The following is a 26704-nucleotide window of genomic DNA, read 5'->3' as shown; positions in this document are numbered from 1 at the left end:
CCTCGTATCTTCATTAGGTCCTGTTTTATTGTTGTCGTTTTTTATTAGGTCCTGTTTTTTGATAACCAAAAAGTGGAGGAAAAAACTTAAATGCCCATCAGTAAAATAATTTAAAAATGTGATGCATTTGTACAGTACACTTAAAGAGTGAGATTATGTTTATGTGTACTTAAACATAATGAGATCTATGATATATAGCCACATGAGAAAAGAATTTTGCAGAACAAAATTATAATGTGATCCCCATTTTCATACAATGAATAAGATCTACGTTTGTATGTAACTGCATTAAAAATCTGAAAAGGAATACTCCAAACTGTTTATAGTAGTTACTTTTGGGGACTTCCACTTCTAGTCATGGTAGAGTGACAGGGGCCAGATTTATCTTCCAACCTTAAATAACTACACAACCGGACAAAATGTATGAAACAAAGCTTTTCAAACACTGGACAACACGCAGTGCAGGAGAGTGATCCTTGAGAGAAGGGACATAAAGGAGGTGAGTCCTGTGATTGTTTTAGCTTGCTGTCTGAAGAGAATTTCCAGGCCACAGTAGCAGGAAGGAGGAAGAGCCCTGTGGTCTCGCTGAGTTGAACACACAGAGTTTAGTGTTCAGGGAAGCCAAGATGGCTAGAATTTGCTGGACAAAGTACCAGTGGAGAGAGTTGCACAGAGATGACTGGAGATCTGCATGGGGTCCCCTTGGGTCTTTGACTGAGGACTCCTTGCATGTGCATGTGAGGAAACTATTCAGGGCCTGGGCAAGAACCACTGGAAAGTAAAAAGCAGAACAGTCTGTGGAGCTCACACAGGGCTTGGAATAGTTTGTTTCTATGAGCCAGAGTAGAAAGTTCCTGATATACAGGGCACCATGCAGAGGAGTCAGATGGGTGTTGCATTAATACCACCGGGTACCCGTAGCCATTGAGTCGATTCTGACTTTTGGCAACCCCATGTATGTCAGAGTAGAACTGCGCTCCGTAGGGTTTTCATTTGCTGATTTTTCTGAGGCAGATTGTCAGGGCTTCGTTTCAAGGTGCCTTTGAGTGAACTCGAACCTCCAACCTTTCAGTTAGCAGCCGAGAGCATTAACTGTGCCAGCCAGGGTCTCTGTCGTCTTAATAAAAATGTACAAACCAGTTGCCGTCAAGGTGATTCTGACTCATGGAACCCCAAGTGTTGCAGAGCAGAACTGTGCTCCACAGAGCTTTTTATGGCTGTGACCATTTGGAAGCAGATTGTCAGGCCCTTCTTCCACAGTGCCTCTGGGTGGGTTTGAACCGCCAATCTTTTGGTTAATAGCCAAGCGCTTAACCATTTTGCCACCCAGGGACTCTGTTTGTTTGCTTAATAACCCAAACCTGTTGCCGTCGAGTCACTTCCGACTCACAGTGACCCTATAGGACAGAATAGAACTGCCCCACAGGGTTTCTAAGGCTGTAAATCTTTATGGAAGCAGACTGCCACATCTTCTTCTGCGGAGCAGCTGGTAGGTTCAAACTGGCCGCTTTTCGGTTAACAGCCTGGTGCTTAACCACTGCACCCCCAGGCCTCCTCATTGCCTTAATCCAAAAACCAAACCTGTTGCTGTCAAGTCGATTCTGACTCATAGTGATGCCAAAATAGACCTAGACTAAGAGCTTGGCTGCTAACCAAAAGGTTGGCAGTTCAAATCCACCAGCCACCCCTTGGAAACCCTATGAGGCAGTTCTACTCTGTCTTGCCAAAGAACAAACAAATCTGCCTTGGAAGAAGTATAACCAGAATGCTCCTTGGAAGCAAGGATGGTGAGACTGCATCTCACATACTTTGGACATGTCTGAAGGGATCAGTCATTGGAGAAAGACATCATGCTTGGTAAAGTAGAGGGTCAGCGAAAAAGACAAAGACCTTCAATGAGATGGATTGACATAGTCGCTGCAGCAGTGGGCTCAAGCATAACAAATGTGAGGATGGCGCAGGACCGGGCAGTTTTCCTTCTGTGGTACGTATGGTTGCTATGAGTTGGAACCAACTCGACGGCACCTAACAACATGAGTTGGAATTGACAGCAGCCGGTTTGGTTTTGGTTTGAAGGGCTGCTGTGTACCCACTCTAACAAACAAAGCTTACAAGCAAGCCTCAAAAGGATCAGACTGATTCCAAGTGACTGCATCCTAAAACAAAGCCCAGTGATATTTAAAGGAATATAACAAAAATCTAGTCCTAACAACATAAAATTTACAGTGTGTGGGGTCCAATAAAAAAGTATCAGGCGTGTTGAATGAATGAATGAACCTAGGTGTTCCTTTTTCTTATCAGAATTGATTGGAGGTGACATTATGGGACATAGCTCGTTACATCATTCTGTTTTTTTCCAGGGCTCAGTTTTCACCCCAAAAGACCCTGGATCCTGACCAGTTTGCACAATGGGGTCATCCAGCTTTGGGACTATCGGATGTGTACCCTCATTGACAAATTTGATGAACATGATGGTAAGATACCAATTTCTGTGACGAAGTTAAAGGAAGTGTAAGTATTATCTTCTGGCTTGGTTTAAGCCTTGCTTGATATTAATTTCTTTAGGATTAAAGAATGTGGAAGGGATAGAATTGGAAAATTCTTAATAGAAACCATCTTAGAGATCAAAAACAATACGTGTCTTTAATGTACTTTGCCTGCCTTCTCCCCAGGTCCAGTACGAGGCATTGACTTCCATAAGCAGCAACCACTGTTTGTCTCTGGAGGAGATGACTATAAGATTAAGGTATAGAGGCTCTGGCGTGACTGGAAGAACAGAACAGAAGGATGTGGAAGGTTTGGGGGTTGTGGAAGGAACTAAGAGGATATCTCATTCATACAGAACTCAGGCTTTTGATAAAAGCATTCATCTAGGAAACTTTTTTTTGTTGTTGTTAGGTATTGAAAATAAATAACAAATGGTTTCTGTTCTCAAGCAGCTTTTATTGTAATAGAGGAGATAAACGTGCCTAAATAACAGCACGTACAGTTTGCTGAGTGACATAATAGATATTCCAAGTGAAGTAGGGGAGGGCGACCCAGGTACAGAAACAAAAAGACAGGGCCCATTTGAGAAACTAATTAGTTTTCTATGGATAAAGCATGGGGGAAAGGTGAGAGAAAGGGAGAAGATGAGAGGGTCCAGGTCATGGAGTACCTGTTGCAGTGCCGAGGAGTTGGGATGTTATCGTGCAGACAACAAGGAGCAATTAAAGGATCTTAAACAAACCAGTGATACCAGATATACATATTTTTTTTAAAAGCTCGCTTGGGTGGTAGTGTAAAGAATAGATAGGATGAGTTTGGCCAGACTGGAGACAGACAAACCAATTAGGAGACTGTCGTATAAGGCCATATGAGAGATGAACAGAGCCTGAGCTGAGGCAGTGGCATTCGAAATGGAGAGAAAGAGATAGATGTGAGAGCGTAAGGAAATGAATCCGTAACCCTGTTGGATGGATGTTGGAGGGTCAACAAGGGGAAACGAAAGAGACGACTTTCGGGCTTCTAGTTTAGATCACTGGGTAGAAGGACCGTCAATAACCAGGGAAGGGAATACAAGAGGAAGAACAGTTTTCTGGAGGTGGAAGATTTGGGATAATGAGTTCCATTTTGGCCCCTAGGGGACGGTCTAGCAGAGGAACAGATTTGTACTAGAAATATATTTGTGAATTGCCATTAAGAAAGAGGGAGTCAAAGCAGAGGTAATAGAAGAGATTGCACAGGGAGTGTGTTGGATGAGAAGACAAACCATCATTTAAGAGGTAAAGGAAGGAGAGTTAATATGGGAAGGAATGATTTGAAAAGTTGGAGATGAACCAAGAGGAGAAAAGCAGGAGCTCTTAGAAGCCACAAAAGGAGAGGATTTTGGGTAGGAAAAATTGGTCAAAATTAGAGTGAGAAGTTACCTTTGTATTGCTTTATGAGGAGAACATTAATGATCTTAGCACTTTAATATGAAGTAAGGAAGCAGACACAGAGTAGAGGCAGTTCTTTGAAGAAAATTGACTGTGTGATAGGCAAGAGCTAAGCCAGAGGCTAGAACCTATAAAAATAATCAAATTTTGTCCTATTTACTTCCACAAGTTATTTTCACTAAGTGTATGTATCCAACTAAACCAGTGAAATTAAACCCAGTAGTGAAATTTACTTCATAGAAAAAGTAAAGTCTTCTACGGGTGCTATCTCAGATAGTTATATGTTGCAGATTATAGAGTAGAATTTAGGTGACAGGAGTAAGAAGTGACAGCTGCCTGTGGAGAAAACAGGCATTTAGAATTATAGGAAGGACAGTTCTTTTCCCTTCCCTAGTTTTTAGGCATTGCATCCTAGGAGCAGTTAGTGTAAGGTCAAACTACCTGATAGACCTCAGAATACCCTACAGATAGAACTTTATTATAATATTTCTAGTAAAGTATTTGTTATTTATAGTGTGGCCATCGACTATCAAGAATGGTTAAATTAGGTTTCTTATTATCTGCTTGAGAAAGGAAAGAACTGGGTAATATTTAAGAAAAAAAATTCCCCCCCCCAAAATAATTAATATTTTAAAAAAGCGATTATCTTCCATTTATATGAAATGTCCAGAATAGGCAAATCTAGAGACAGAAAGTAGGCCTGGGAAAGTTGGGGGAACTAGAGTGTGACTGCTTATGGAAAGGGTTTCTTTTTGGAGTGATGAAAATATTCTAAAATTGATTGTGGTAATGGTTGAACAACTGTGACTATATTGAAAACCATTGAATTCTACACTTTAAGTGAGTAAATTGTATGGGTTGTGAATTATATCTCAGTAAAGCTTACTGAAAAAAATAAATTATTAATTCCTGTAGTGGTCGAATGTGTAATGTTGTGTAGTGTTAGGGCATGGTTTTCATGTACATTTTTTTTTTTTAATTGTGCTTTAAGTGGAAGTTTACAAATCAAATCAGTCTCTCATACAAAAATTGATATACACCTTGCTGTGTACTATTAGTTGCTCTCCCCCTAATGAGACAGCACACCCCTTCTCTCCACCCTGTATTCCCTTGTCCATTCAGCCAGCTTCTGTCCCCCTCTGCCTTCTCATCTCCCCTCTAGACAGGAGCTGCCCATATAGTCTCATGTGTCTACTTGAGCAAAGTTGCTCACTCCTCACCAGTATCATTTTTTGTCTTATGGTCTAGTCCAATCCCTGTCTGAAGAGTTGGCTTTGGGAATGGTTCCAGTCTTGGGCTAACAGAAGCTCTGGGGACCATGACCTCCGGGGTCATTCTAGTCTCAGTCAGACCATTAAGTCTGGTCTTTTTATGAGAACTTGAGGTCTTCATCACACTGCTCTCCTGCTCCCTCAGGGGTTCCCTGTTGGGTTCCCTGTCAGGGCACTCATCGTTTGTGGCCAGGCACTATCTAGTTCTTCTGGTCTCAGGCTGATATAGTCTCTGGTTTATGTGGCCTTTTCTGTCTCTTGGGTTCATAATTACATTGTGTCTTTAGTGTTCTTCATTCTTTGTTCCAGGTGAGTTGAGACTGCATCTTAGATGGCCACACGCTAGCGTTTAAGACCCCAGATGCTACTCACCAATGTTTTCTTAATAGATTTTATTATGCCAGTTGACCTAGATTTCCCCTGAAACCGTGGTCCCCAGACCCCCACCCCTGCTACTCTGGCCTTTGAAGCATTTGGTTTATTCAGGAAACTGCTTTTGGTTTAGTCCAGTTGTGCTGTCAGTTATGTTTCTCTTGATGACTAATAAAGCTGAAAACTTTTTTATAAAATGGGGGAATGTCCAGAAAAGGCATGTCTGTGGATCATGTCACTTGATATAGCCAGATAAATACAGCATTGATGTGATTAATATAATACCAAATAAGACAGGAGGCCAAGCAAAGGGCCAAATTAATGGTCTAAGGACCCTATGGGTCCTTCAGGATTTATAGTTCTGGAGCTTGATAGAGGACATTTAAGGAGTTAACACAGTTTGAAGCTTAGAAATATGAAAATTTAAGACACTGAACTCTATAAAGGGGAAAAAAAAGACCAGGTACAGAATAGTATTTGTGGTAGGATCTAATTTTTTAGTATAATTCCTCTGCTTACACGTGTATTTGTATATAGATGAATGAACAAATGGGGGTGGACTTTTTATGTTATTTTTCTCATTTCTGCATATACGTGCTAAGTATCTCCTAAGTGTCAGCCGCTGTTCTAGGTGCTCCTGTTGAGCATGATGGACAAGGACCCAGTCTTTGAGCAGCTTACATACTTGTTTAGAAAATCATACTTGTGGGTTGTTTGGATTTGTTACAGGAACTGGTGTTACTTCTTTAATTTACAAAAGAAAATTAAAAATTTTTTAAGTTAAAAAAAAAAAGGTTAATAAGAAACTGGCCCAGATAGATTATAAACAAATAAAAATGTTTAAAAGTGGGGGGGAAGCATCTGACTTCTCATTTTTGCACTTTTTTGGGTGTTTTTTGGTTGAGCAGGATGAGCAATCTACATTTATGGTCCTGATTTTAGCACCCTCTTCAATTGTGTCCACTGATGCCTGGTGCTTTGGTGATTGACTCAGCTTCATATCTGAACATTTTTTTCTCTGCTTAGCTCAGCCTAATTGAGCAGCGTAGTGTTTTCATAGGAATGAGTTAAAGTTTGTTGGCACGATAGCGAGTACACGCTATGAATGTATGGGCATCATTTGCCACAAGTTAGGGCTCTGAGATGATCCATATGCTACGTTACTGCTTCCTTTAGAGTTAGGGTACCTGTCCTGTTTTGTTGTTTTGTTCTGTTTTGCCCTGAGCTAAGGTGATAGGTAAAGCACTAATTATGTTCAGTCTGAGGAGAACACAATTAAAGGGTAGAAAGAAAAGTTTCAAGTTAAGCTCGGGATAAGCACCTTGTCTTGTGCTGTTAACTAGAGATGGTTTCTCCTCGAAGAAAGGGAAAACCTTTCTGTAGTTTTGTCTTTAGCTTTTCTCTGGTCTTGCCATCTTCTTCCCCGCCACCCAGGTTTTTTAGCTGGCCTGCATTTTCATCCTTCGTCCTCTTGCCTCCAGCCTTAATCAAGACTTCCTACCAAGGTTTCTAGACTGACTTAGAAATGCTAAAATATGAGTCCATACTTGTTTATTGAGAAACCTGAGCCTTTGAGAAGCCCAAGACCCTCATGTTCTCTTCCTCAGTTGGATATCTCTCTTTGCAGGTTTGGAATTACAAGCTTCGACGCTGTCTTTTCACATTGCTTGGGCACTTAGATTATATCCGCACCACGTTTTTTCATCACGTAAGTAGCCATGGTGACCCCATAGGAGTCTTTTACTTTGTCCTCAAGGATCTATGCTGGTAACAGAATTGTTATTGGAGTGCTTCTTCTAGAATTTGTGTGGTGTTGACCTTTTTGCTTTGTTTCCTTCTTCAAAAGAAGAGCCCTGGTTAAAATAAATTTAACTGAGTTCACAGGGTTCTGTGAGAAAGCCCTTGTTTTTCTATAGAGAATAGTGGGGAGAGTTTGCTGAGCTAGCAAACAAAAGTTTGCAGGCTAACCCCATGAAGAATATTAGTAAATAGTAGGTGTATCTGGAGGAAAGTCAAGCTATGTTGTTATTTTGATGAACTAATAAATTTTTTGAACTATTAACAGTCATGTTCTATCCAGGATTTTGGGATCTGGTAGAGGCTGTTCCCCTAGCCAGGCTTTCTACCTTCTCTGATGTGTCAGGTATCATAGTAGACTTAGATGCTATCTCCTAACTTCTTAATTCAGTCCCAGCCTGGCTGGATTGCCTTATCATTTTATGTTATTAGACTTGACTTGGACTATTTTTTGACTCTCAGTAAATGAAGTCTTTTGAATTACATTAGAAAGAATATAATGAAATAAAGAATTTCCTGGCAGAGTGTACTTAATTTTTCCTCTTTTAAAATTTAAAAGGGAGACCTATCTTTCTGGAATAATTTACCTATTTGAAAAGGATGATATACTGAAGGAGTAGGGTAGGATGATTGAGAAAATTACACCTGTAACATTGGAAAATAATAGCCACTCAGGATAATCTATTAGATAGGAACTGTTTGTCATTGCCATAAAGGACTCATTGAAGACCCTTGCCTACAAGTTGCCATCTAGCTAGAAAGTGAGGAAAAACCTTATTTTCTATAATTTTTTTTCAGTTCAGTAAGTATGTATGTGTATTGTACATGCTAAGCTGTGTGCTAAATACTGGGGCTACAGCTGCAAATAAGAAAATATTTTCTTTTTCAGTAAGTTTATAGACTTCAGAAAGGCTAAGTCGTCGTTATGTGTTGCTTTCTGCCTTGATTGGGAATTTTTTGAAACTGAATGGCCTAACAGGAAAAAGTCAGACTGTAAAGCAGTATTTCCATCCTAGAGAGTTAAAGAAGATTCTTCCATGGGTTCCTAACTTATATATTGTATTTTGTATATACGTATATTTAATCGGTATATATAGATTATAATTTATAAGATCATATATAAGTACACATACGACACACGCCTATATACAAAAGTAAACACAAATGTATGTTATACTCTCTGTTGTGTCTGAGAATCTATTATGCCTTTGTGGCTTCCATTCTTAAATCTTCTAGTTCATAGTGCCCAAGTTGGAAAAAGCTGGTAGAATGGTGGCAAGAAGCCAACTAGCCTGACTTCAGAAGCAGCAGCCTCCTTGCTGATAATAGCTGAGACATTAGGCAATAGAATGATCCTCCCTAAAAGGCAGAAATGGTTATAGGAGCCTGGCAGAATAAGTTTGTCTAACGTTCAGCCCGTTTGTCTGGAATATCTTTCAGGAATATCCTTGGATTCTGAGTGCCTCAGACGATCAGACCATCCGAGTGTGGAACTGGCAGTCTAGGACCTGTGTCTGGTAAAGAGGAGGCAGAGGGCTCAAAGGGAAGATTAGTTCTTGCTAGTTTTTTCATAATCAGCTTCTCTTCAGAGCAGTCATCTCCTGTCCCAAGGCTATGTCTGCTGATCAGTTACTGATTGTAAGATGCTTTTAGGTACAAAATGGTAAATGTGGAGGGCATCTCATCAATAATGTATGAATCTAGGTTTTTGTAATTGCTCCTTACCAGGGAAAGGAGGTCATAGCTAGGTGTTTAGAGCAAGAACTTTTAGCTGAGTTTCAATTCCATTCCCATAAATCCTGAGTCAAGGCCTAGACCCCTGTCCACCTTTGTGTCTGGGCCTGGGGTTCTAAATCAACCTTTCCACGGTGAAGTAAGGACCATTTAAAACGATGCCCTGTAAGAGGGATGGATACCCCTCTAAAATCTTACAGAAAATTTCCAAGATGAATTACTAAGATTCCATTTCTTTTGATATTTTAATAGCTTTAATCTGAAAGGAGAGCTGCGTGACCCCAGTTCTCCTGACGTCGTTGCTGTTGTTACTAGTTGCCGTTGAGTTGGTTCTGACTCATGGTGACCCCAGGGGTTCGGAGTAGAACTGCTTCGTAGAGTTAACAAGGCCTTGCTTCTGAGGCAACTCTGAGTGGGTTTACATAGCTAACCTTTCAGCTAGTAGTTGAGTGCTTGACTATCTGTGCCACCTAGAAACTCCCCCCTGAAGGTAGTAATGGTTGAACACTGAAGCATTAGAGCCAAGAAAAGAGTTATCGTTGAAAGAGCTGACCATGGCTGTTAGTGCGGGGTTGTTAGTGCGACCAGCCTTTACCTTTGTGAAAGTGTAACTGGATAAACATCTGTTGACTATGAAGGGCGCTGTTTAGCGTAGGAGTCATCGATGGCTGTTTGTAATTTGGTATTGTCTTTCTTTTTTCTTCTTGCAGCGTGTTAACGGGGCACAACCATTATGTAATGTGTGCTCAGTTCCACCCCTCCGAAGACCTGGTTGTATCAGCCAGCCTGGACCAGACTGTACGCGTTTGGGATATTTCTGGTGAGCTACTCAAGTTCAGGGGTAACCTAGTCATGTCTGGCGAAAAACTGCAATTGCCTAAAATAGGGTAGTTGGCTTAGAACAGGAATGTTTAGAGTATTCTGTTCCAGCATAACAGCATCTTTGTTTTTGAGGGTATTGAATCTGCTTTGGTGGTTCTTTATGTTAGAGGTATTCACTAACAGAGACTGTTGCTCTGAAAAATTCATTCGAGTTGCAGAAATTTTCACTTTTCAGATCAGTTTTTAGTTAAAGTGTGTATACTGTTGGGTGTGTTTGATTAAGAATAAAGCTTTTTTCTAACATAAGAAAAAAGACACATTCAACGAAAATGAATTTTGAGGCTAGGTTAGTGCAGGGAAGCAAGACTCGTGGATCCTACTGCCTCACGGAGGAGCATGGTGGTGCGCTTGTGTGGATTTTTGCATCCAGAATACCTTTTAATGGACAGACTTTTAGAGTAATAGAGTGGGCAGACTTCTAGGACTGGAAATTAAGTAATTTACAGATTTTGGATAGTTGGGGTAATTCCTCCTTTTACAGTCTTTGTATCTTGATTTCAAGGTAATGATTTAAACGTTCAGTGCTGTATAGGAGAGATCTAAAAAGATCTAAGTGGAGAATTTAAATGCAGAGAAAGGAATGTGCTTATGAAATAGGCATGCTGGATAAATGGGAGTGCTTTGTCAAGTGTTGGAATAGGGAAATGAGAATCGGGGACATTTACTTGTCACTTGCTGAATTGTCTCTTTCTAGTCTTTTTTTTTTTTTTTTGCCTTAGAAATTCTTGGAGATTGGGTTCTCTGAAAGGTTAGTGGCTAGACTACAAAACTGTTTTCATTCATAAAAAGAAGGCCACTTCATAGGTCCTTGCTGGTTTGTAATGGTAAGAAAACAGCAACCTTTCTGCCTTGTACAAGTAAGGTGATGACTTCTCCCAGATATCTTGTGGCCTGGTAGGCAGGGGCAGTGTAGCATTTGCCGTTCTTCTAAGCCATTAATCAACAGCAGGCAGAAAAAGCTAGATTCCCAGATGCAGCGTTTGGGATGTTGTGACAGCAGTTGTTTAAGATTCACGTAGCATAAAAATAAGCCAAGGGGAGATGGGACAATGGGAGAGCAGAATCTCTGATCATGTTGTCGTTGCCATTTTTGCAGGCTCAGAATTAGAAGGGAGGCGTAGTGGTTAAGTGCATCAGCAGTTAACCATAAGGCCGGCAGTTTGAATCCACCAGGCTCTCCTTGGAAACTCTACGGGGCAGTTCTACTCTGTCCCGTAGGGTCGCTATGAGTCAGAATTGACTTGACGGCAGTGGGTTTGGGTTTGGTTTAGTGTAAAAAGAAGGAGCCCTGGTGGCATAGTGGTTAAGTGCTGGTCTGCCAACCTAAAGGCGGGCAGTTTGAACCTACCAGCCGCTCCGTGGGAGAAAGATGTGTCAGTCTGCATCTGTAAAGAATTATAGCCTTGGAAACCCTGTGTGGGGCAGTTGTATTCTGTCCTGTAGGGTCTGCGTGAGTCAGAATTGACTTGATGGCAACAGGTTTAGTTTTGTTTTAGTGTGAGCAAGATTGCATCGGTGATAGGACAATTGTACTGTCTTCTAGGGTTTTTGCCATTGCAGTTTTTCGTCAAACTAACTAGGCTTTTTGAAGTACACCCAGATGTGACCAGTCATGCCAGCAGGAGGAGCTAGGCACAGGCACGGTGGGTCTGTGGCCTCTCCTCACTGCCAGTCCCAGGGATCTTAGCATCCACTCTCACAGTTACCTAGATATGGTTCTCTACGGTTTTTACTGTGCACACATTCAGAGCACCCTCTCTGTCTCAGGATATAGGAGCCTGGTGGAGTTGGATCCTGGCTGATGCTACTCTAGCTGATCTGGGGCAATTTTTTAAAATAGCCTTTCTCAGCTGAGATTCTGTGAGAGAATTAAGCCCTACAGAAAATACTTTGACTCTTTTCAGCTCTTCCAGGAGTAGTATACCGTAGGTAATGCCGTTCTAGATCATAGCAGAGAAGCTAATTGATTACATACCTAAACCACTGCTTTTGGGCATTAGGGCTTTAACTGTTCTCCAGAATATCAGATTCAGAAGGGCCTTACTCTGTTCCCCTCTAAAAGTGCTGCTTGTGCCACCTGGTACTAGCACAGCATGTTCCCTGTGGCATAGCTAAAGCAAGTTGGGACAATCACGTGGAAGATTTCTTGTCTGTGACCGTGAAATTCCCAAGGCAAGAAACTCTATTCTTCACCTTTTACGGGCAGAAATTATTTTTGCATCAGAATTAAGGGCCCTAGATCGGAGAAGAGAGGGAGAGAGTGTGACCCCAGTGGGGTTTATACTTGCTCTTGATGTGTGAAATGCATGGATTACTGTATAATAACATTGTAATTGCTATGCTTAGTATATGTGGTAGTGAGAATTTCATGCTAACTTGCTGTACTAATATCAGTGCTCTCTTTTAATATTTCTAAGTGTTCTTCTCTTCCTCCAGCTCTCTTGACTTCCAGTAACCCCTTAACCAGAGTGGAAGGAGATGCTTTGGTATTTAACGAAGTGGAAGGAGCTTTTGGGGTTAACTTTTGCACTTTTTCTTTCCTTTTCTAGTAGTCAGCTTACTCTTTTCAGCATAGTTGTTTTTGCTTGAGTTCAAATAAGTGCTGAACACAGGAAGAGGGATTAGTTTTCAGGCCTGTCAGAGACCAGAGCTGATATTTCCAAGAGGGAGAAAGTTGGTTCTGAGTAAAAGAATGAATACCCCAAATTTAGACTATGGGTGAAAATTTTAATTTTTCTGAGTGTCTCTCTTAGAAAGGGCACACTCGGAGCTAGGTAAACAAGAAAATATAGAAATCTTTAAAGGAAAGCCTGTCCCATGATACCTCCCCTGTGAAGATCATGTCAGTGAGGCTTAGCTTGACTGTAATCTTTTGTGTTAGCCTGGCAAAAGTTATTTGTTTCAAAGGAAATATGTTTACAACCTAGGTAGATAAGACAGGTTATTTCTTTAGCTTGAGTTTCCAAGTAAGCTGACAGTTATTTTAATGTGCTTATACCTTTGCATGCTAAGCCCATGTAATTCAGGCTCAATCTTTGAAACAGCTACTAAAAACATATTAATTTGCTGCCAAATCCTGTCCTCATCCCTTTCTTTTTATTGCTTCCTCTGGTCCCCATTGGGAGGTGTGCATCAAACTGGTCCGTTCTGAGAGTGTCTTCTCTTCCCTCTGGATTTGGGTAGCTGCTGTAGAAATTTTCCATCTGTCGTTCAGCCCTCGTGAGTGGCTTGTCGAAGGCGCAAATATTTCTTCCCTAAGTATCTTTTCACTGCCTGTCACTATTCATCTGTCTGTTTTTGCCCTTCCTCTTTTCCTGGATCATTACACGCAAGTGCAACAAAGGCTTTCATTCTGTCATACAGCTTTCCCTTTTAATGTGTTTGTTGAAGCTTATCGGAGGTGAAGTTCCTCACAGCTGTCTGTCATTTTGTCTTCCTTTGAATCAGTTTCATAAACCAGACTCATTAGAACAAGTTGACAGGTCCCATTAAAGAGACAAGCAAAATAAGTAAAAGGAGGCATCCTTGTGATTATGTATTTATGAAGTCTTGTGAGAGTGCTTTTTTTAAGCACCAGCTTTTATTTCTTCCCACCTATTGCATAAATGCCCCTTTTGGACTGAGAATGAGAACTGCCGTGGCTTTTTAAGCTCTTGCTCCTCCCCTGCTGATGTTTAGGCACTGCTGTAACAGAAGGAACACGGTAACTTTAAAACAATCTTTTAATGCGATCGTTGAGGTTCTCGTATTGTTTTATAGATGGCAAGTTTTAGGTTTGAAGCTATTTAGGTTTTATTCTCAGTGATAGGTTTTATTTTCTCCCTATTAGAGGTAATTGTTTTTACTAGTGTAAGGTAGTTTAACCTCCCACTTTTTCTCAAAAATACTTCAAAAGATAGGATTTTAGTCCCAGTTCTTTTCTTTCCTCATCTGTAAACTGGTATAATTATACCTGGCTTACCTGCCTCAAAGGATTATCAGGGTCAAATCACATAACATGTGTAAGAATGCTTTGAAAATTACGAAGAGTTTTTCAAATGTAAGGCGGTAGCATTGTTGTCATAGTTTTGGTTCTGACTATAGCACAAATAGCTTTGAAAGATGGATGTATTTGAGCCATTAGCGTGGGCCTTATACAGATAAGACTCTTTTCCTTCCGGTGTCTTTTTTCCATATGTTTTAAAATTATGGGCTGATTCCTCTTAAGAGAGAACAGCCTCCATAAGTTTTAATGGCAGAATACATGTAGTCAGACTTATAACCAGCCTGGAAGTCAAATAGAAGGTATGAGTATACTTTTTATGTAGCCCATAGTTCTGTGTATCTTCTACCAAGTAGCTGTTCTGTCCTTCATAGGTCCAGTTTTCATAATCTATTTGGAACTTCCCATGAGTTACCTACAAGACTTTCAGTTTGAGAAGCACTGAGGCGTAGCGCTTCCGAGATGACAGCTTTTCTTTAAAAATTTTTGAAATGGTGGAAGAAAAGTTGTTTAGATTTTATGAAGTTGAAAGTAAGGCTTGAATGTTTACCATTTGAGGCCACATCTCGAGAACATTGGAGAGTTTGGAAAATAGGCATTATCTGAAGTAGATACCTCTTGAGGTTGGCTGATTCAGAAGTTGGGGTGGCCTTTTCCAGAAGGACCAGTAGTAGGTCTGTTAAGCTGGTGTTAGGGGAGCAAAAGAGAAGTGAATGTACTTTTAATGTTTCGAACATTTTAAGAAAGAGATAGGAGCTCTTGAGTCTCTTTTTTCCTTTTTTGTTTAGTTTCTTTCTATTTCTTTTTCCCCTCTTCTTCTTTAATGTTAGTCTGTGATTGTACTTTCCTGTGCTTCTGCTACTGTACCCTTTTTGATGACATTTTGTTTGCATTTTTCATCCCATTCCTTACCCTTCAAAGGTCTAAGGAAAAAAAACTTGTCCCCTGGTGCAGTGGAGTCAGATGTGAGAGGAATAACTGGGGTCGATCTGTTTGGAACTACGGACGCAGTGGTGAAGCATGTGCTGGAGGTACTTATCGCTACACCCAGTGCTGGATGTGGGCTCTTCTCTAGGGCAACAGTGACAGCATGCTGCTCATTTTCTCATTCCTTCACTACGGATCTGTGGAGTGCTTATGAAGCCTTTGGCACTGCTCTAGGCACTAGAGATGGAGTGATGAGTGAGTCAGCAGAAAAATGAAGCTTCCATGCAACCTGAGAGAGAGTCGTATTACGTTATAAACGAATGGGGAGAGAGAGAAAGCTGGTTGTAGGCCCTATCACCATCTGAAAGCAGAGCCCATTCTCAAGCCCCTTGTGAGAGGAAGAATTAATTTAATCAAAGTTATTGAGAACCAACCATGTGTGGGTAACTTGCTGCATGGTGGGAAAATAGACATAAGGAAAAGAAACTATATTTTATATTACCTAATTTTATCCTCACAGCTATCCACAGAAGTAGGTATTCTTAACCCCATTCTGCAGATTAAAAAAAGAGAGAGAGAGAAATTTAGAAAAATTAAGCGGTTTGCCTAAGTCCACATATACCTAGCAAATGGAAGAACTGGGATTTGAACTTGAGTCTGCCTGACTCCAAAACCCTGGTGCTTTTCAGCACACCATGATACCTCTCAAAAATAGTGCTGGGTTTTGTGCTAAAATTGTCAAGTGGGAACCTAACTTGCTGTGTAAACTTTCACCAAAAACACAATAAAATGTTAAAAAAAAAACCAAAAAACTACTGGTTCAAAACTACCTTACCTGTGATTCTGTCAGAGTAGAGTATAACTATATGATATAGAGTGTCTTAAAATCAGCAGTTCTTAAACTTTTTGGTCTTAAGACCTCTTTATACTTTAAAAATTTATTGAGGACCCCAAAGAGTTTTTGTTTTTAATTTTTACCATATTAGAAGTAAAACTAAGAACTTTTTAAAACATGAAACATGAGCGCACGTTCCATTAGTTGACAGCGATGACATCATCGCACGTCACGTAGCCTCTGGGAAGCTCTGCTGTACACTCATGAGAGAATAATAATGAAAAAAGCAAATAAAATCTTAGTATTGCAATGAAAATAGTTTTGACTCTGCAAACCACCTTAACAGGTCCTGGGGACTTCCTAGGGGTTTGCATACTACACTTGAGAATTGCTACTTTAAATTATAAAAAATACCGTTTTTACGACAGAGCAGGAGAGCAGTGGGATGCAGACCTCAAATTCTCATAAAAAGACCAGACTTAATGGTCTGACTGACACTAGAATGACCCCCGAGGTCATGATCCGGAGACCATCTCTTAGCCCAAGACTGGAACCATTCCCAAAGCCTACTTTTCAGACAGGGATTGGACTGGACTATGGGATAGAAAATGATACTGGTGAAGAATGAGCTTCTTGGATTAAGTAGACACATGAGACTATGTGGGCAGCTTCTGTCTGGAGGGGAGATGAAAGGGCAGAGGGCATCACAAGCTGGCCAAATGGACACAAAAATAGAGAGTGGAGGGAACGAGTGTGCTGTCTCATTAGAGGGAGAGCAACTAGGAGTATATAGCAAGGTGTATATAAATTTTTATATGAGAGACTGACTTGATTTATAAACTTTCACTTAAAGCACAATAAAAACTAAAAAGAAAAGAAAGACCAGACTTGCTGGCCTCACAGAGACTGGAGAAACCTTGAGAGCATGGCCCCTGGGCACCCCTTTGGCTCAGTAATGAAGTCATTCCTGAAGTTCACCCTTCAGCCAAAAGTCGGACAGGTCCATAAAACAAGACGAGACTAAAGGGGCACACCAGTCCAGCGGCAAGGACTAGAAGGCAGGAGGGGACAAGAAAGCTGGTAATAGGAAACCCAAGGTTGAAAAGGGAGAGTGTCGATATGTTGTGGGGTTGTTAACCAATGCCATAAAACAATATGTGTACTAACTGTTTAATGAGAAGCTAGTTCTGTAAACCTTTACCTAAAGTACAATAAAAAAAGAAAAAATAATTGTTATTCTTGAGATGTTAATAATTAGTTGCAGAAATAAGATATAATTTAGACCAGTAATAAAATAAGGTAGTATACTTCAAACCTTGAAACAAGCCCATCCCCTGAAGTCATCTTTAACAACAACAACAAAAAAACAGTTTAGCTCAAAAAGTGAATAATGTCATCCTTAATTATTGTGCTTAAGAAAAAATGACAAGATGACAGCAGTAACTCTAAAGCATGGATGAGAAGTTTAGGGGGGCAGCGAGTCTAAATGAGTGGGGGTGAAACAAGTAGAGCAGAAATAAGGAGACATGTTGGCACAATGTGAAGAATGTAAACAAAGCGTCCAAACACTATATGTAGAAATTGTTAAATAGGAGCATGGGTTGATGTGTGTTTTCACCAAAAACTAAAAGAAAATTAAAAAAAAAAACCAGTGTATCTCAAATGCAGATGAAGCTGAATTTGAGAATAGAAAGGGCTGGGAATTCCCATGAGAATTTGGAGGGTAATATCGGATGGATTGACACGGAGACTCTCCTGTTCAGAATCTTAGAGCAGCGTAGTCCCTTGAGACTTCCACATAAAGAGTAAAAATCAGCAACATCTTTAGAGCCACCAGCATGGTTCATTGATTTGCTTTGAGTCAGCAACTGTAAAGCCATTTTAGAAGAAACACTTCTGATTTTCCATAGGGCCATGATCGTGGAGTAAATTGGGCCGCTTTCCACCCCACTATGCCCCTTATTGTATCTGGGGCAGATGACCGTCAAGTGAAGATCTGGCGCATGAACGGTGAGTGAACCAGTGACATTATTACCGCGGCGTCTAAGACATTGACTTCTGGCCAGCAAGGTGAACTCATGAAGTCTTTTGGACTCTGACCTATTTTCCTACCTTAGGTGGTTATCTTATGCCAATCCTGGGAGCATAGAATTGCCCCCTTTCCCTTTTTTTCCTCTGATGACATCCTGATTTTGAGGCATATGAGCAGGGTTAAGGGTAAGAATTAATTAATTTGCTCATTTGACAAATTTTTATTGAGCACCTACTTTGTAATAGGCATTGTTCAAGCCTCTGGAGATATAGTAATGACTAACACGGACAAGGGCCCTGCCTAACGGAGCTTACATTTATTCTGGAATGGCAGCTAGGGACTAAGGCTTTCAGGACAAATAAAACAGTGTGAGGAATGATGGTGGAGAATGCAGGGTCAGAATAAAAAACAAAAGAACTATGCGAAGGTTAAGAGACTTAAGTGAAAAGGATTGCCCTGTCAGAAAGAAGATACTGATTTTAGCGTTTTGTAGTCATACCTAGCATTTAGTAAAGAGGGTGTCATACCTACAGATGACCTAATTCTCTTTCGTCTTTCAGAATCAAAGGCATGGGAGGTTGATACCTGCCGAGGCCATTACAACAATGTATCTTGTGCTGTCTTCCACCCTCGCCAAGAGTTGATCCTCAGCAATTCTGAGGACAAGAGTATCCGGGTGTGGGATATGTCTAAGCGGTAAGGACCTTACTGATGTTGTGTGATGTTCTCCAGCGGAGAACCCATTTTTCTCTCTCACTCTCTTTTTTTAAATGAGATTAGTATATTTTTATTTATCAATCTTCATCATCAAGCCTAGAAAAATCAAATCAAATATTTTGAAAACTTGAAGAGACCTGGAGACCAGCTAGCATTTTTACAAATTTTTAGTCAAGTTGACTGATATCTAGATCACTTCAAATTTCTAAGTTTAAGCATGTTCTTCTCCTTCTCTCCTCCCTCTAATTCTGAAGCTAGAGAAGTAAACTGAAATCAAAACAGCATAGTAGAAAATCATGATGCGTGGGGGAAATTGAAATATTAAAACAGTATGGCCCATTTAAAGTCATCTCTTTCTGTTCTTTGGTAGAATTGAATTGATTCTGTGGGAACTAACTATAATAACACATTTACTTAGGCTGTGAAATTTACTGTCCCTGGTTTAATTATTTAATCAGCTTGCCAGTTTAGCACTCAGTGTTACTGTGTGTGACAGGCTGAAGATTCCTAGGAAATGAATATTTTTCTCTGTGTACCTTTTGCTTTTCTAGGACTGGAGTTCAGACCTTCCGCAGGGATCATGATCGATTCTGGGTCCTGGCTGCCCACCCCAACCTCAACCTGTTTGCTGCAGGTAAGGGCCATTTCCTTTTTTTTTTCCTTTGCTTTAGTTCAGAGTTTATGAGACTTAAGAATGATTCTCCATTAGCTTTGTCTCCAGTAAATGCACAGCAGGTTAGCATGAGAAGTAGACTTCTCAGAGCCAGTTAGTTGGAGCTTTTCTCCTTGTTTTCCCCTTTATCTTCTTGGAGTTGTGTTCTCTTAGTGTTCCCTTCTCCATCAAGATCCAATTAACGATAAAGCCAGTTCTCTGTGATTGGTTCCCGGGAGACATGGGAGCCTGATACTGTACACTTGGAGTTCTCAGACTAGAGGGAACTAGAAGCTGAGATTTATTCATTCATTTAGCAAATACGTGCTGAGTGCCAGGCCTGTTCTGGGTGCTGGTGTAATAGCAGTGCATTAAACAAAGTCCTATCTTTATGTAAGCTTTTATTACTAGTGGAGGGAGATAGACAATAAAATAATAAATATGTAAAATGATGTGCGATGAAAGATAACTAATCAAAAGTAGGGGACAGAAAAGGATGAATGTAGAGACTGAGGTTTCATATCAGGTGGTCAGGAAAGTGAAGGGGAAGGAACCACCGGGAACAGCAAACACGAGGCAGTGATATGAGAGGTGCTCAGTGTGTCCGAGGAACGTCACAGAGGCCAGTTGGGGCACAGCGGGTACGGGGCTAAGTAACGGGGTGAGACCATGCCTAGACTGGGCATTGTGTTGCCAGCCGTCGTCTGGACTTAGGATTTTATTTTGAATGGATGAAAAGCTATTAGAAGATTTTGAGCGGGAGCGTGATGCAGTCTGGCTTACTATGGAGACAGGACTTCAGGAGGACAAGGACAGAAGGTTTCTCTAGGGGATGGATGATACTAGTTGAGAAAAAGCAAAAAGTTTTTAAAAAACGAGAAAGGCTTTTTAAACTAATATCCATTCATTCAGGAGATGTTTTGTATGCTCTTGTGTGCTGGGGTCTGGGAGTTACTGTAATTTCTGCTTCCAGGGAGTTCACAGTCTAGTGAGGCTGGTAGTCCTAAACAAGGTGCGAGGTGCTAAGTGCTATAATGCAGGTTTGTGCCAAGAGGTAGGGGAACACAGAACACATGAGGGAATGTTTTAACTGTGGCAGTGTGATGTAGTATTAGGAAATGATTTAGATTTATTTGACTAGATTCTACGAATTTGACTAAAGATGGCCAATAAGGGATGTGTTCAAGTGTCTTGTTTTTAGCATACATGCCCAAGCTTAGTCGTCATATGTCTCGTTTCTAGCTTTCTTTCCTGCCTACAGCTATTTTTTTTCTCTCTCTCTCCTTCCTGTGCCCCAGGACACGACGGTGGCATGATTGTGTTTAAACTGGAACGGGAACGGCCAGCCTATGCTGTTCATGGCAACATGCTGCATTATGTCAAGGACCGGTTCTTGCGTCAGTTGGATTTCAATAGCTCCAAAGATGTTGCTGTTATGCAGTTACGGAGGTAAATCTGATTAACTTCTTCTCTCCAAACCCTCTCATCCATCACCATGGTACAATACCCACAAACTGGATCTGTTCTTTAAGAACATTTTGAATCTAATCTCGTCACAGATGGGATCTCCACAGCTAAGGCTGCTCAGTTTAAACCCTAAGAGCATGGTGGGCAAGTAGGTGGTATGAGTAGAATGGGAATTCCCTAATTGAGAATGCTAGTGACCCTGTGGAGAGGAAATCATACCCCCATAGTCTGCCAGGTCTCTTACAGACCTGGAGAGTGTTCTGGTAGAGAGCAGCCTAACTTGGTGACAGGCTTTCTGCTTTTATTTGGTATCACTTTCTGTAACTTTTCCTTTGCTTTCCAACAACATGTGTACAATTCTGAACCAGAATATATGTCTCTGGAAACTCTTAACTCTGAGGAGATGATAACCTCTGGGATGCCTGGCAAAAGGAGCTGTCCTCTTGGAAAGCCAGCTGCATCAGCGTGCTAAAACATTCATGGTGGCAAACTTTGGCATGAGGGTTTGCTATCCACCCTCCAGCATCACTACAATAAAAGATTGGTTTATGTGAGCACTCCAAGGGGCAGGACAAGCCAGCCAGAGACAAATCACATCATGCGGCCCTATGGTGTCCACTGCAATTATGTGTAGGAATTTGTACCCAAGCAGAACCAGTCTGATTCACTATAGTGAATCCTAACCTTACCTCCTGTTAAATAATGAGTTGTAATAGAGTTGGCTTTTCAAACTATTGTTTACTCATAGCTGAGAGAGGGAAGTCTCCAAGGTAAAGGAAGAAAGAGTATAAATGCAATATTTATTTATATTCCTGATTATAGAAGTGATGTATATATGACTAAAGATTGGAAAGGTAGGAGGAGCAGGATAAATAGAGGATATTCCTTCTGTCCTTATGCCCCTTCCCTGTTTTCTTTTTTTTCTCTGTATATCTCTAGTGGTTCCAAGTTTCCAGTGTTCAATATGTCATACAATCCTGCAGAAAATGCAGTTCTCCTGTGTACGGTAAGTAACCCATGGAGTCTTCCTAAAATCTCTCCATTTTTGAGTCGTCTCTTTCTCATGCCCTTAGTGAATCTGTAATAACTTCTTAGAAGCTGTTTAATGGTCATTTTGAGAGAGCTAACAGTTTTTTTTTTTTTTTAACAGTAGACACTCAGGCTCACACCAGATAGGCTTCAGTTGTCATAAACATGTTACGGCTAATAACTTCTGAACTTAATGGAACATTGCGGTGAATGACCCAGATCACTAAGAATGATTTGAGAGAATGTTTAGGACTGTATCTCTTCTATGCAAGAGGGATGCTTGTCTTTATTGCTCCATTTGGATAAAAATAGGAGAACTGCCATGGTGGGGAGGTTCCTTTCAGTGGAGTTGCCTTTAGGATCATCAGGTAGCCTTCCTTAGTTCTTGCCACACAAATTGGAAAAAAAAGAAAATAGCATTCTAATTTTAGTGCCCTGGCTGCCAAGAACGAAAACCTGTCTTTCCCCATTTGACCTCCAGTGTCTACTCCCAGTCCTCCTTCAGCATCTATGAGTACCATATTCTCCTCTTGGCAGTTTTCATTAAACCCACTGGATGTCTTTTTTCTTTCAAGCAGATTTTTAAGTTGATGAGTATCTTAGTTTCCTAGTGCTACTGTAACAGAAATACCACAATGGTGACTTTAAAGAACAGAAATTTATTTTCTCACAGTTCAGGAGACTAGAAGTTCAAATTCAGGGCACCAGATTTAGGGGGAGGCTTTCTCTGTCAGCTCTGGGGGAAGATCCTGTTTTGTATCAGCTTCTGTAGCCCCTGTGTCTGTCTGTCCCTTGGCCATCTTTACATGGCATCTGTTTTGGATTGAATTATGTCCCCCCAAAAAACCTCTCTACCTGTGGTTATAATCCCCTTTGGGAATGGGTTGACTTTGTTTTGTTAATGAAGCAGGATTCATGTAGGTTGTATCTTGAGTCAGTCTCTTTTGATATATAAAAAAGATTAAACAAGCAAGCAAAAGAAGCAGAGATGGGGGAAGAGAGATGCCAAGCCACATGAAAATCACTCAGGAGCAGAAGCTAAAAGAGACAAAGACCTTCCTCCAGAGCTGACAGAGAAAGCCTTCCCCTAAAGCTGGCATCCTGAGATCAGACTTTTAGCCTCCTAAACTGTGAGAAAATAAATTTCTGTTTGTTAAAGCCATCTACTTGTGGTATTTCTGTTATAGCAACGCTAGATAATTAAGACAGCGTCTATTTTCCCCAGTTTGTGCTTGCTTCTATATCTAATCTGCTCTTTTTATAATCCAAAAAGTGGTAAATTTAGGACATAACCCCACATCGATAGGGCCTCATTACCATAATAAAGGGAACCCTCCCCAGTGGAATTATATCCATAGGTGTAGGTGTTAGGACTCCAACATACATTTTGGGAGGACACAGTTCAATCCATAACAATGCGTATACTCGGAGGGGTGCCAGGATATCAGGGTTTTAGTCAACTAATTTGTGGGATTGACAGCACTCCTTGTTTTCATCTAAATAATACCAGTGTCTTTGGAGAATAAATAAAGTAACATGAATGCTGTGTTCTTTGGCAAACAGCCCTATAGTTCTTAGATGTGGAAACATTCAAATGACCTCTGAGTGAAGGTTGAGAAAAGTACAGCTTCAGATTGGTGTCTCTGTAATGCAGCTGTTTTGTCTGTCAAAATAAGCTGGTGTCTTGGCTGCCTTTCACTAACAATTTAATTTCCTCCTTTCCTCTACAGAGAGCCAGCAACTTAGAGAATAGCACTTATGACCTGTACACCATCCCCAAGGATGCTGATTCCCAGAATCCTGATGGTAGGCATTCTCTTTGTCTACCCCACTCTGCTTCCCGCTCTCCTCACCCACATCATCACTCCTCTTCAAGTTTTTTACATCCCATCCCCAGGCCATGGACACATCACTCATGTCTTTTGGCAGGTGCTGCTGACAATTGCATCAGAGGCGACCAGGGTGTGAAATATTCATGTTCCTCCCTCATTTTATTACCCCAGCTAGATATATATATTTTATAATTTAGTTATTAGAAACTCTCCATTTTCTCTTTCAGCACAGCATGTTATCCTCGTTTATTGTCAGCCAAGATGACTTTCACCCTGGTAGTTTCATTTATTTAAAAATGTGGTTCCAATCCTGGAATGTCTCATCCTGTGACTAGGGATTTATTCTCTCCCATCCGCATCCAGATCCGATTTGCTTCCTTTTGCGTGTCAGAAAGACGAGGCTGCTAACAGCCTCAAACCCCAGCTGGGACCCCCGGATCCAGCTGAGACCCCTGCCTATCTCCCCATCACCGCCGTCCCTTGTTACTGTCAGAACTTGCTGACAAAATGGATTCTCAGACTAGATTGGACTCTTACACTCTTTCAGCTCACTTCTACTAGTGGGTTTATACAAACCATCAGGCCAGAGGTTTATCCTTCCGGTCCCCTTCTTAATAGCATAGTTTCATATGTTAGACCCCATCGACAAATCCTGACAGATATTTTGTTGACTCTTTCTTCTTTGTGAGCGCCACTGTATCATTATTTCTCCTGATACAGTTCATTCTCTTTTTAATTGTGACAAGAAGGAGAGAAAATATGTATGTATTTGGTATCCATAACCCAAAGTCTCTCCTATAAATTAATGAATTAAAGCCATCTCTGACCAAATCTTGTGGTTTGGTCCCTGCCCACCCACCCCTTTACTTTTTCCCTAAATGTGTTTACAACTGATAGAGTTTAAAATACCTTAGGTTTACTTTATTACCACTTTTATTTTCCCTTCTCCCTCCTTTGAGGCGGTGGTCAGTGTTTAAGAGCTCGGCTGCTTACCAAAAGGTCCGCAGTTTGAATCCATCAGCAGCTCCTTGGAAACCCCGTGTGGCAGTTCTACTCTGTCCTATAAGGTCACTATGGGTCAGAATCTACTCAATGGTAGTGGGTTTGGTTTTGGTTTTGGTAGTTAGTAAAAGTGTAGCCCAAAGATGGGCAGCAGAAAAGAGAGACAAAGCAAAAGCTTGAGTAGTGTGGTTTCCCAGCCCGTGGAAAATGGACGCGTTGGTTGTGATAATACAGTAAAACCTGCGAAAGCCAGAACCAGTATGAGGTGAAAACCTGTCAGAGAAGGAAAACTCAAAATATTCTCAGTTCAAAGGAGAGGTAGAGAAGTGGTAAGACTGCACCTTATCAAAGGTGGAAAACTTGTGAGACCCAGAAAAACAAGGCAGTTCTGTGGAGTTCTGGCTCTCATAGGTTTCACTGTAATTAGCTTCATAAATTGCCTTTTACCCCAGGTGCCAGAGGAGCACTGGGCAAGGCTGGTCAGCATGTTCTGTCCTATTGCCTGCAGATATTGAGATAAAAGTATTTCAGTGCCTTCTTTAGTTTAGCCTTCTAGAATGTTCCCAGAGAATAGTGTCCATTTCACAATTCTGATCAGCCAGTGAGATGTTTGGGAACTGAGGAACATTTCATAACTCGCTTCAGGATAATTAGAATGGTTGATTGATGTTTATGGAGCAACAGCTTGGTGCTAAATACTGTTCAACACTGAGCTGGCCCTGTCAAGATTTAGTTGGGAGGGCTCGGTCCCACCCCATTCTACTAGGAGGTCTCCATTTGCATGTTAAAAGCAGCAGAGCAGCTGCGTCCTGGGGAGGGGGCTCTGTCTCCTCCAGCTTGTTCAGAGGCCTATTGATAGGAGGCCCTAGGACAGTGCAGGCAGCTTGCTGTGCTGCAGCTTGGCCAGGGAGGCCCTGCTCGTTAGCTTGACTGAGAGTGCTGTCTCCCAAGATGGGCGGCCCTTCTGCCAGTACATGGTGTTGGCTGAAATGCAGCCACTTGGCCTAGAGAAAAGAGGCTTGGCAGAGGTGAGGGTTGGAGTTTGGAGGGACTGGTGGGGAAAAGTCACTCAACAATAGCCTCAGGTTACGGCTGAATTAGTTAGGAAGCAGCTGAACTGGCAAAGCCAAGATGGCAGCCAGCAAGACTGGCATCTCCATGGCACCTGACTCTGTCACCTGCCAGTGGCTCACCATATGCTCCCGCCCCTTGGTTTTGTTCTTCCTTAGCCCCTGAAGGGAAGCGATCCTCAGGCCTGACAGCCGTTTGGGTTGCTCGAAATCGGTTTGCTGTCCTAGATCGGATGCATTCGGTGAGTTAAGACTAAACCGGGAATCTAATTTAGCTCATGTAGTGACAGTGGCCTACGTATTGCAGAATAAGGAGCCCGGTTCTTTTCCTGCTCTGCCCTGGGCAGCTGTAACCATACTGCGCTTCTACCTCTACCCCTCCCCTAACCCCAATCTCTGTTCCAAATAAAGGCTTCAAAATGGGTTTGATTGGGAGGATAATCACTGTGTCTCTGGGCTGAAGAACCAAGCTAAAGTCACACAGGAGCCAAAAAAGCATTGGGTTTGATACGGGGGTGGGCTGGATGAGGAGTAGACGCCTACTCCTCCCCCTCCTTATCTTGCCACCTCCTTTGGCACTTGAAATGTAATAGATTCCAGCACAAGATAAGCAAGGCTCTCTCAAGAAAATACTTAACAAAAATGTAAGCCTCAGAAACACTGTTTTCTCTCTCTGGTTGATCGAGGAACCCAGGCTTTGGTTGGATTTCTCAGGGTGTGTGAATTGAAGGGAAAAAAACAATGTGATATCAGGGGCTCTTAGAGAGGATCTTGGTTGGAGTGGGCTAACCTGGAATGGGGACTGACTCGGACAGGAAAAAAAGTACTTAGTTTATTGAAGCTGAGGAACAATTGCTGAGGGATGGCGTCAGTTGTCACCATCTGATGCACATCCTTCCTCTCTTAACCCCACCTTCTAAAACTCATCTCAGCTTCTAATCAAGAACCTAAAGAACGAGATCACCAAAAAGGTACAGGTGCCCAACTGTGATGAGATCTTCTATGCTGGCACAGGCAACCTCCTGCTTCGAGACGCGGACTCCATTATACTCTTTGATGTACAGCAGAAGCGGTAATGGGTCAGGTGCCCCTGAGCAGACAGGCATGCAGTGGGGGAGAGTGGACATCTTGATTAGGAGCTTCATCCCTCCCCTCAGTCCCTGCCCAAGTGAGTTTGCCTTGTGAC

General features: G+C 41.5%; 1 protein-coding gene across 2 annotated transcripts in view; it reads left to right on the top strand.

Moving 5' to 3' along the window:
• Nucleotides 1-26704, top strand: part of COPA (COPI coat complex subunit alpha) — a 63833-nt gene that overhangs the window by 2093 nt on the left and 35036 nt on the right. For both annotated transcript variants that reach the window (XM_023554162.2, XM_003415185.4), the window contains exons 2-15: nucleotides 2361-2474; nucleotides 2673-2746; nucleotides 7188-7268; nucleotides 8798-8874; nucleotides 9802-9911; nucleotides 14877-14986; nucleotides 17628-17727; nucleotides 18310-18445; nucleotides 19018-19100; nucleotides 20417-20567; nucleotides 21525-21591; nucleotides 23345-23420; nucleotides 25678-25760; nucleotides 26451-26590. In XM_023554162.2, the coding sequence (XP_023409930.1) occupies nucleotides 2361-2474; nucleotides 2673-2746; nucleotides 7188-7268; nucleotides 8798-8874; nucleotides 9802-9911; nucleotides 14877-14986; nucleotides 17628-17727; nucleotides 18310-18445; nucleotides 19018-19100; nucleotides 20417-20567; nucleotides 21525-21591; nucleotides 23345-23420; nucleotides 25678-25760; nucleotides 26451-26590 (1402 nt within the window). The remainder of the gene's footprint in view (nucleotides 1-2360; nucleotides 2475-2672; nucleotides 2747-7187; nucleotides 7269-8797; nucleotides 8875-9801; nucleotides 9912-14876; nucleotides 14987-17627; nucleotides 17728-18309; nucleotides 18446-19017; nucleotides 19101-20416; nucleotides 20568-21524; nucleotides 21592-23344; nucleotides 23421-25677; nucleotides 25761-26450; nucleotides 26591-26704) is intronic.

Source organism: Loxodonta africana, chromosome 3 (assembly GCF_030014295.1).
Source record: "Loxodonta africana isolate mLoxAfr1 chromosome 3, mLoxAfr1.hap2, whole genome shotgun sequence".
Lineage (NCBI taxonomy): Eukaryota > Metazoa > Chordata > Mammalia > Proboscidea > Elephantidae > Loxodonta > Loxodonta africana.
This window is presented reverse-complemented; position numbering and strand designations above follow the sequence as displayed.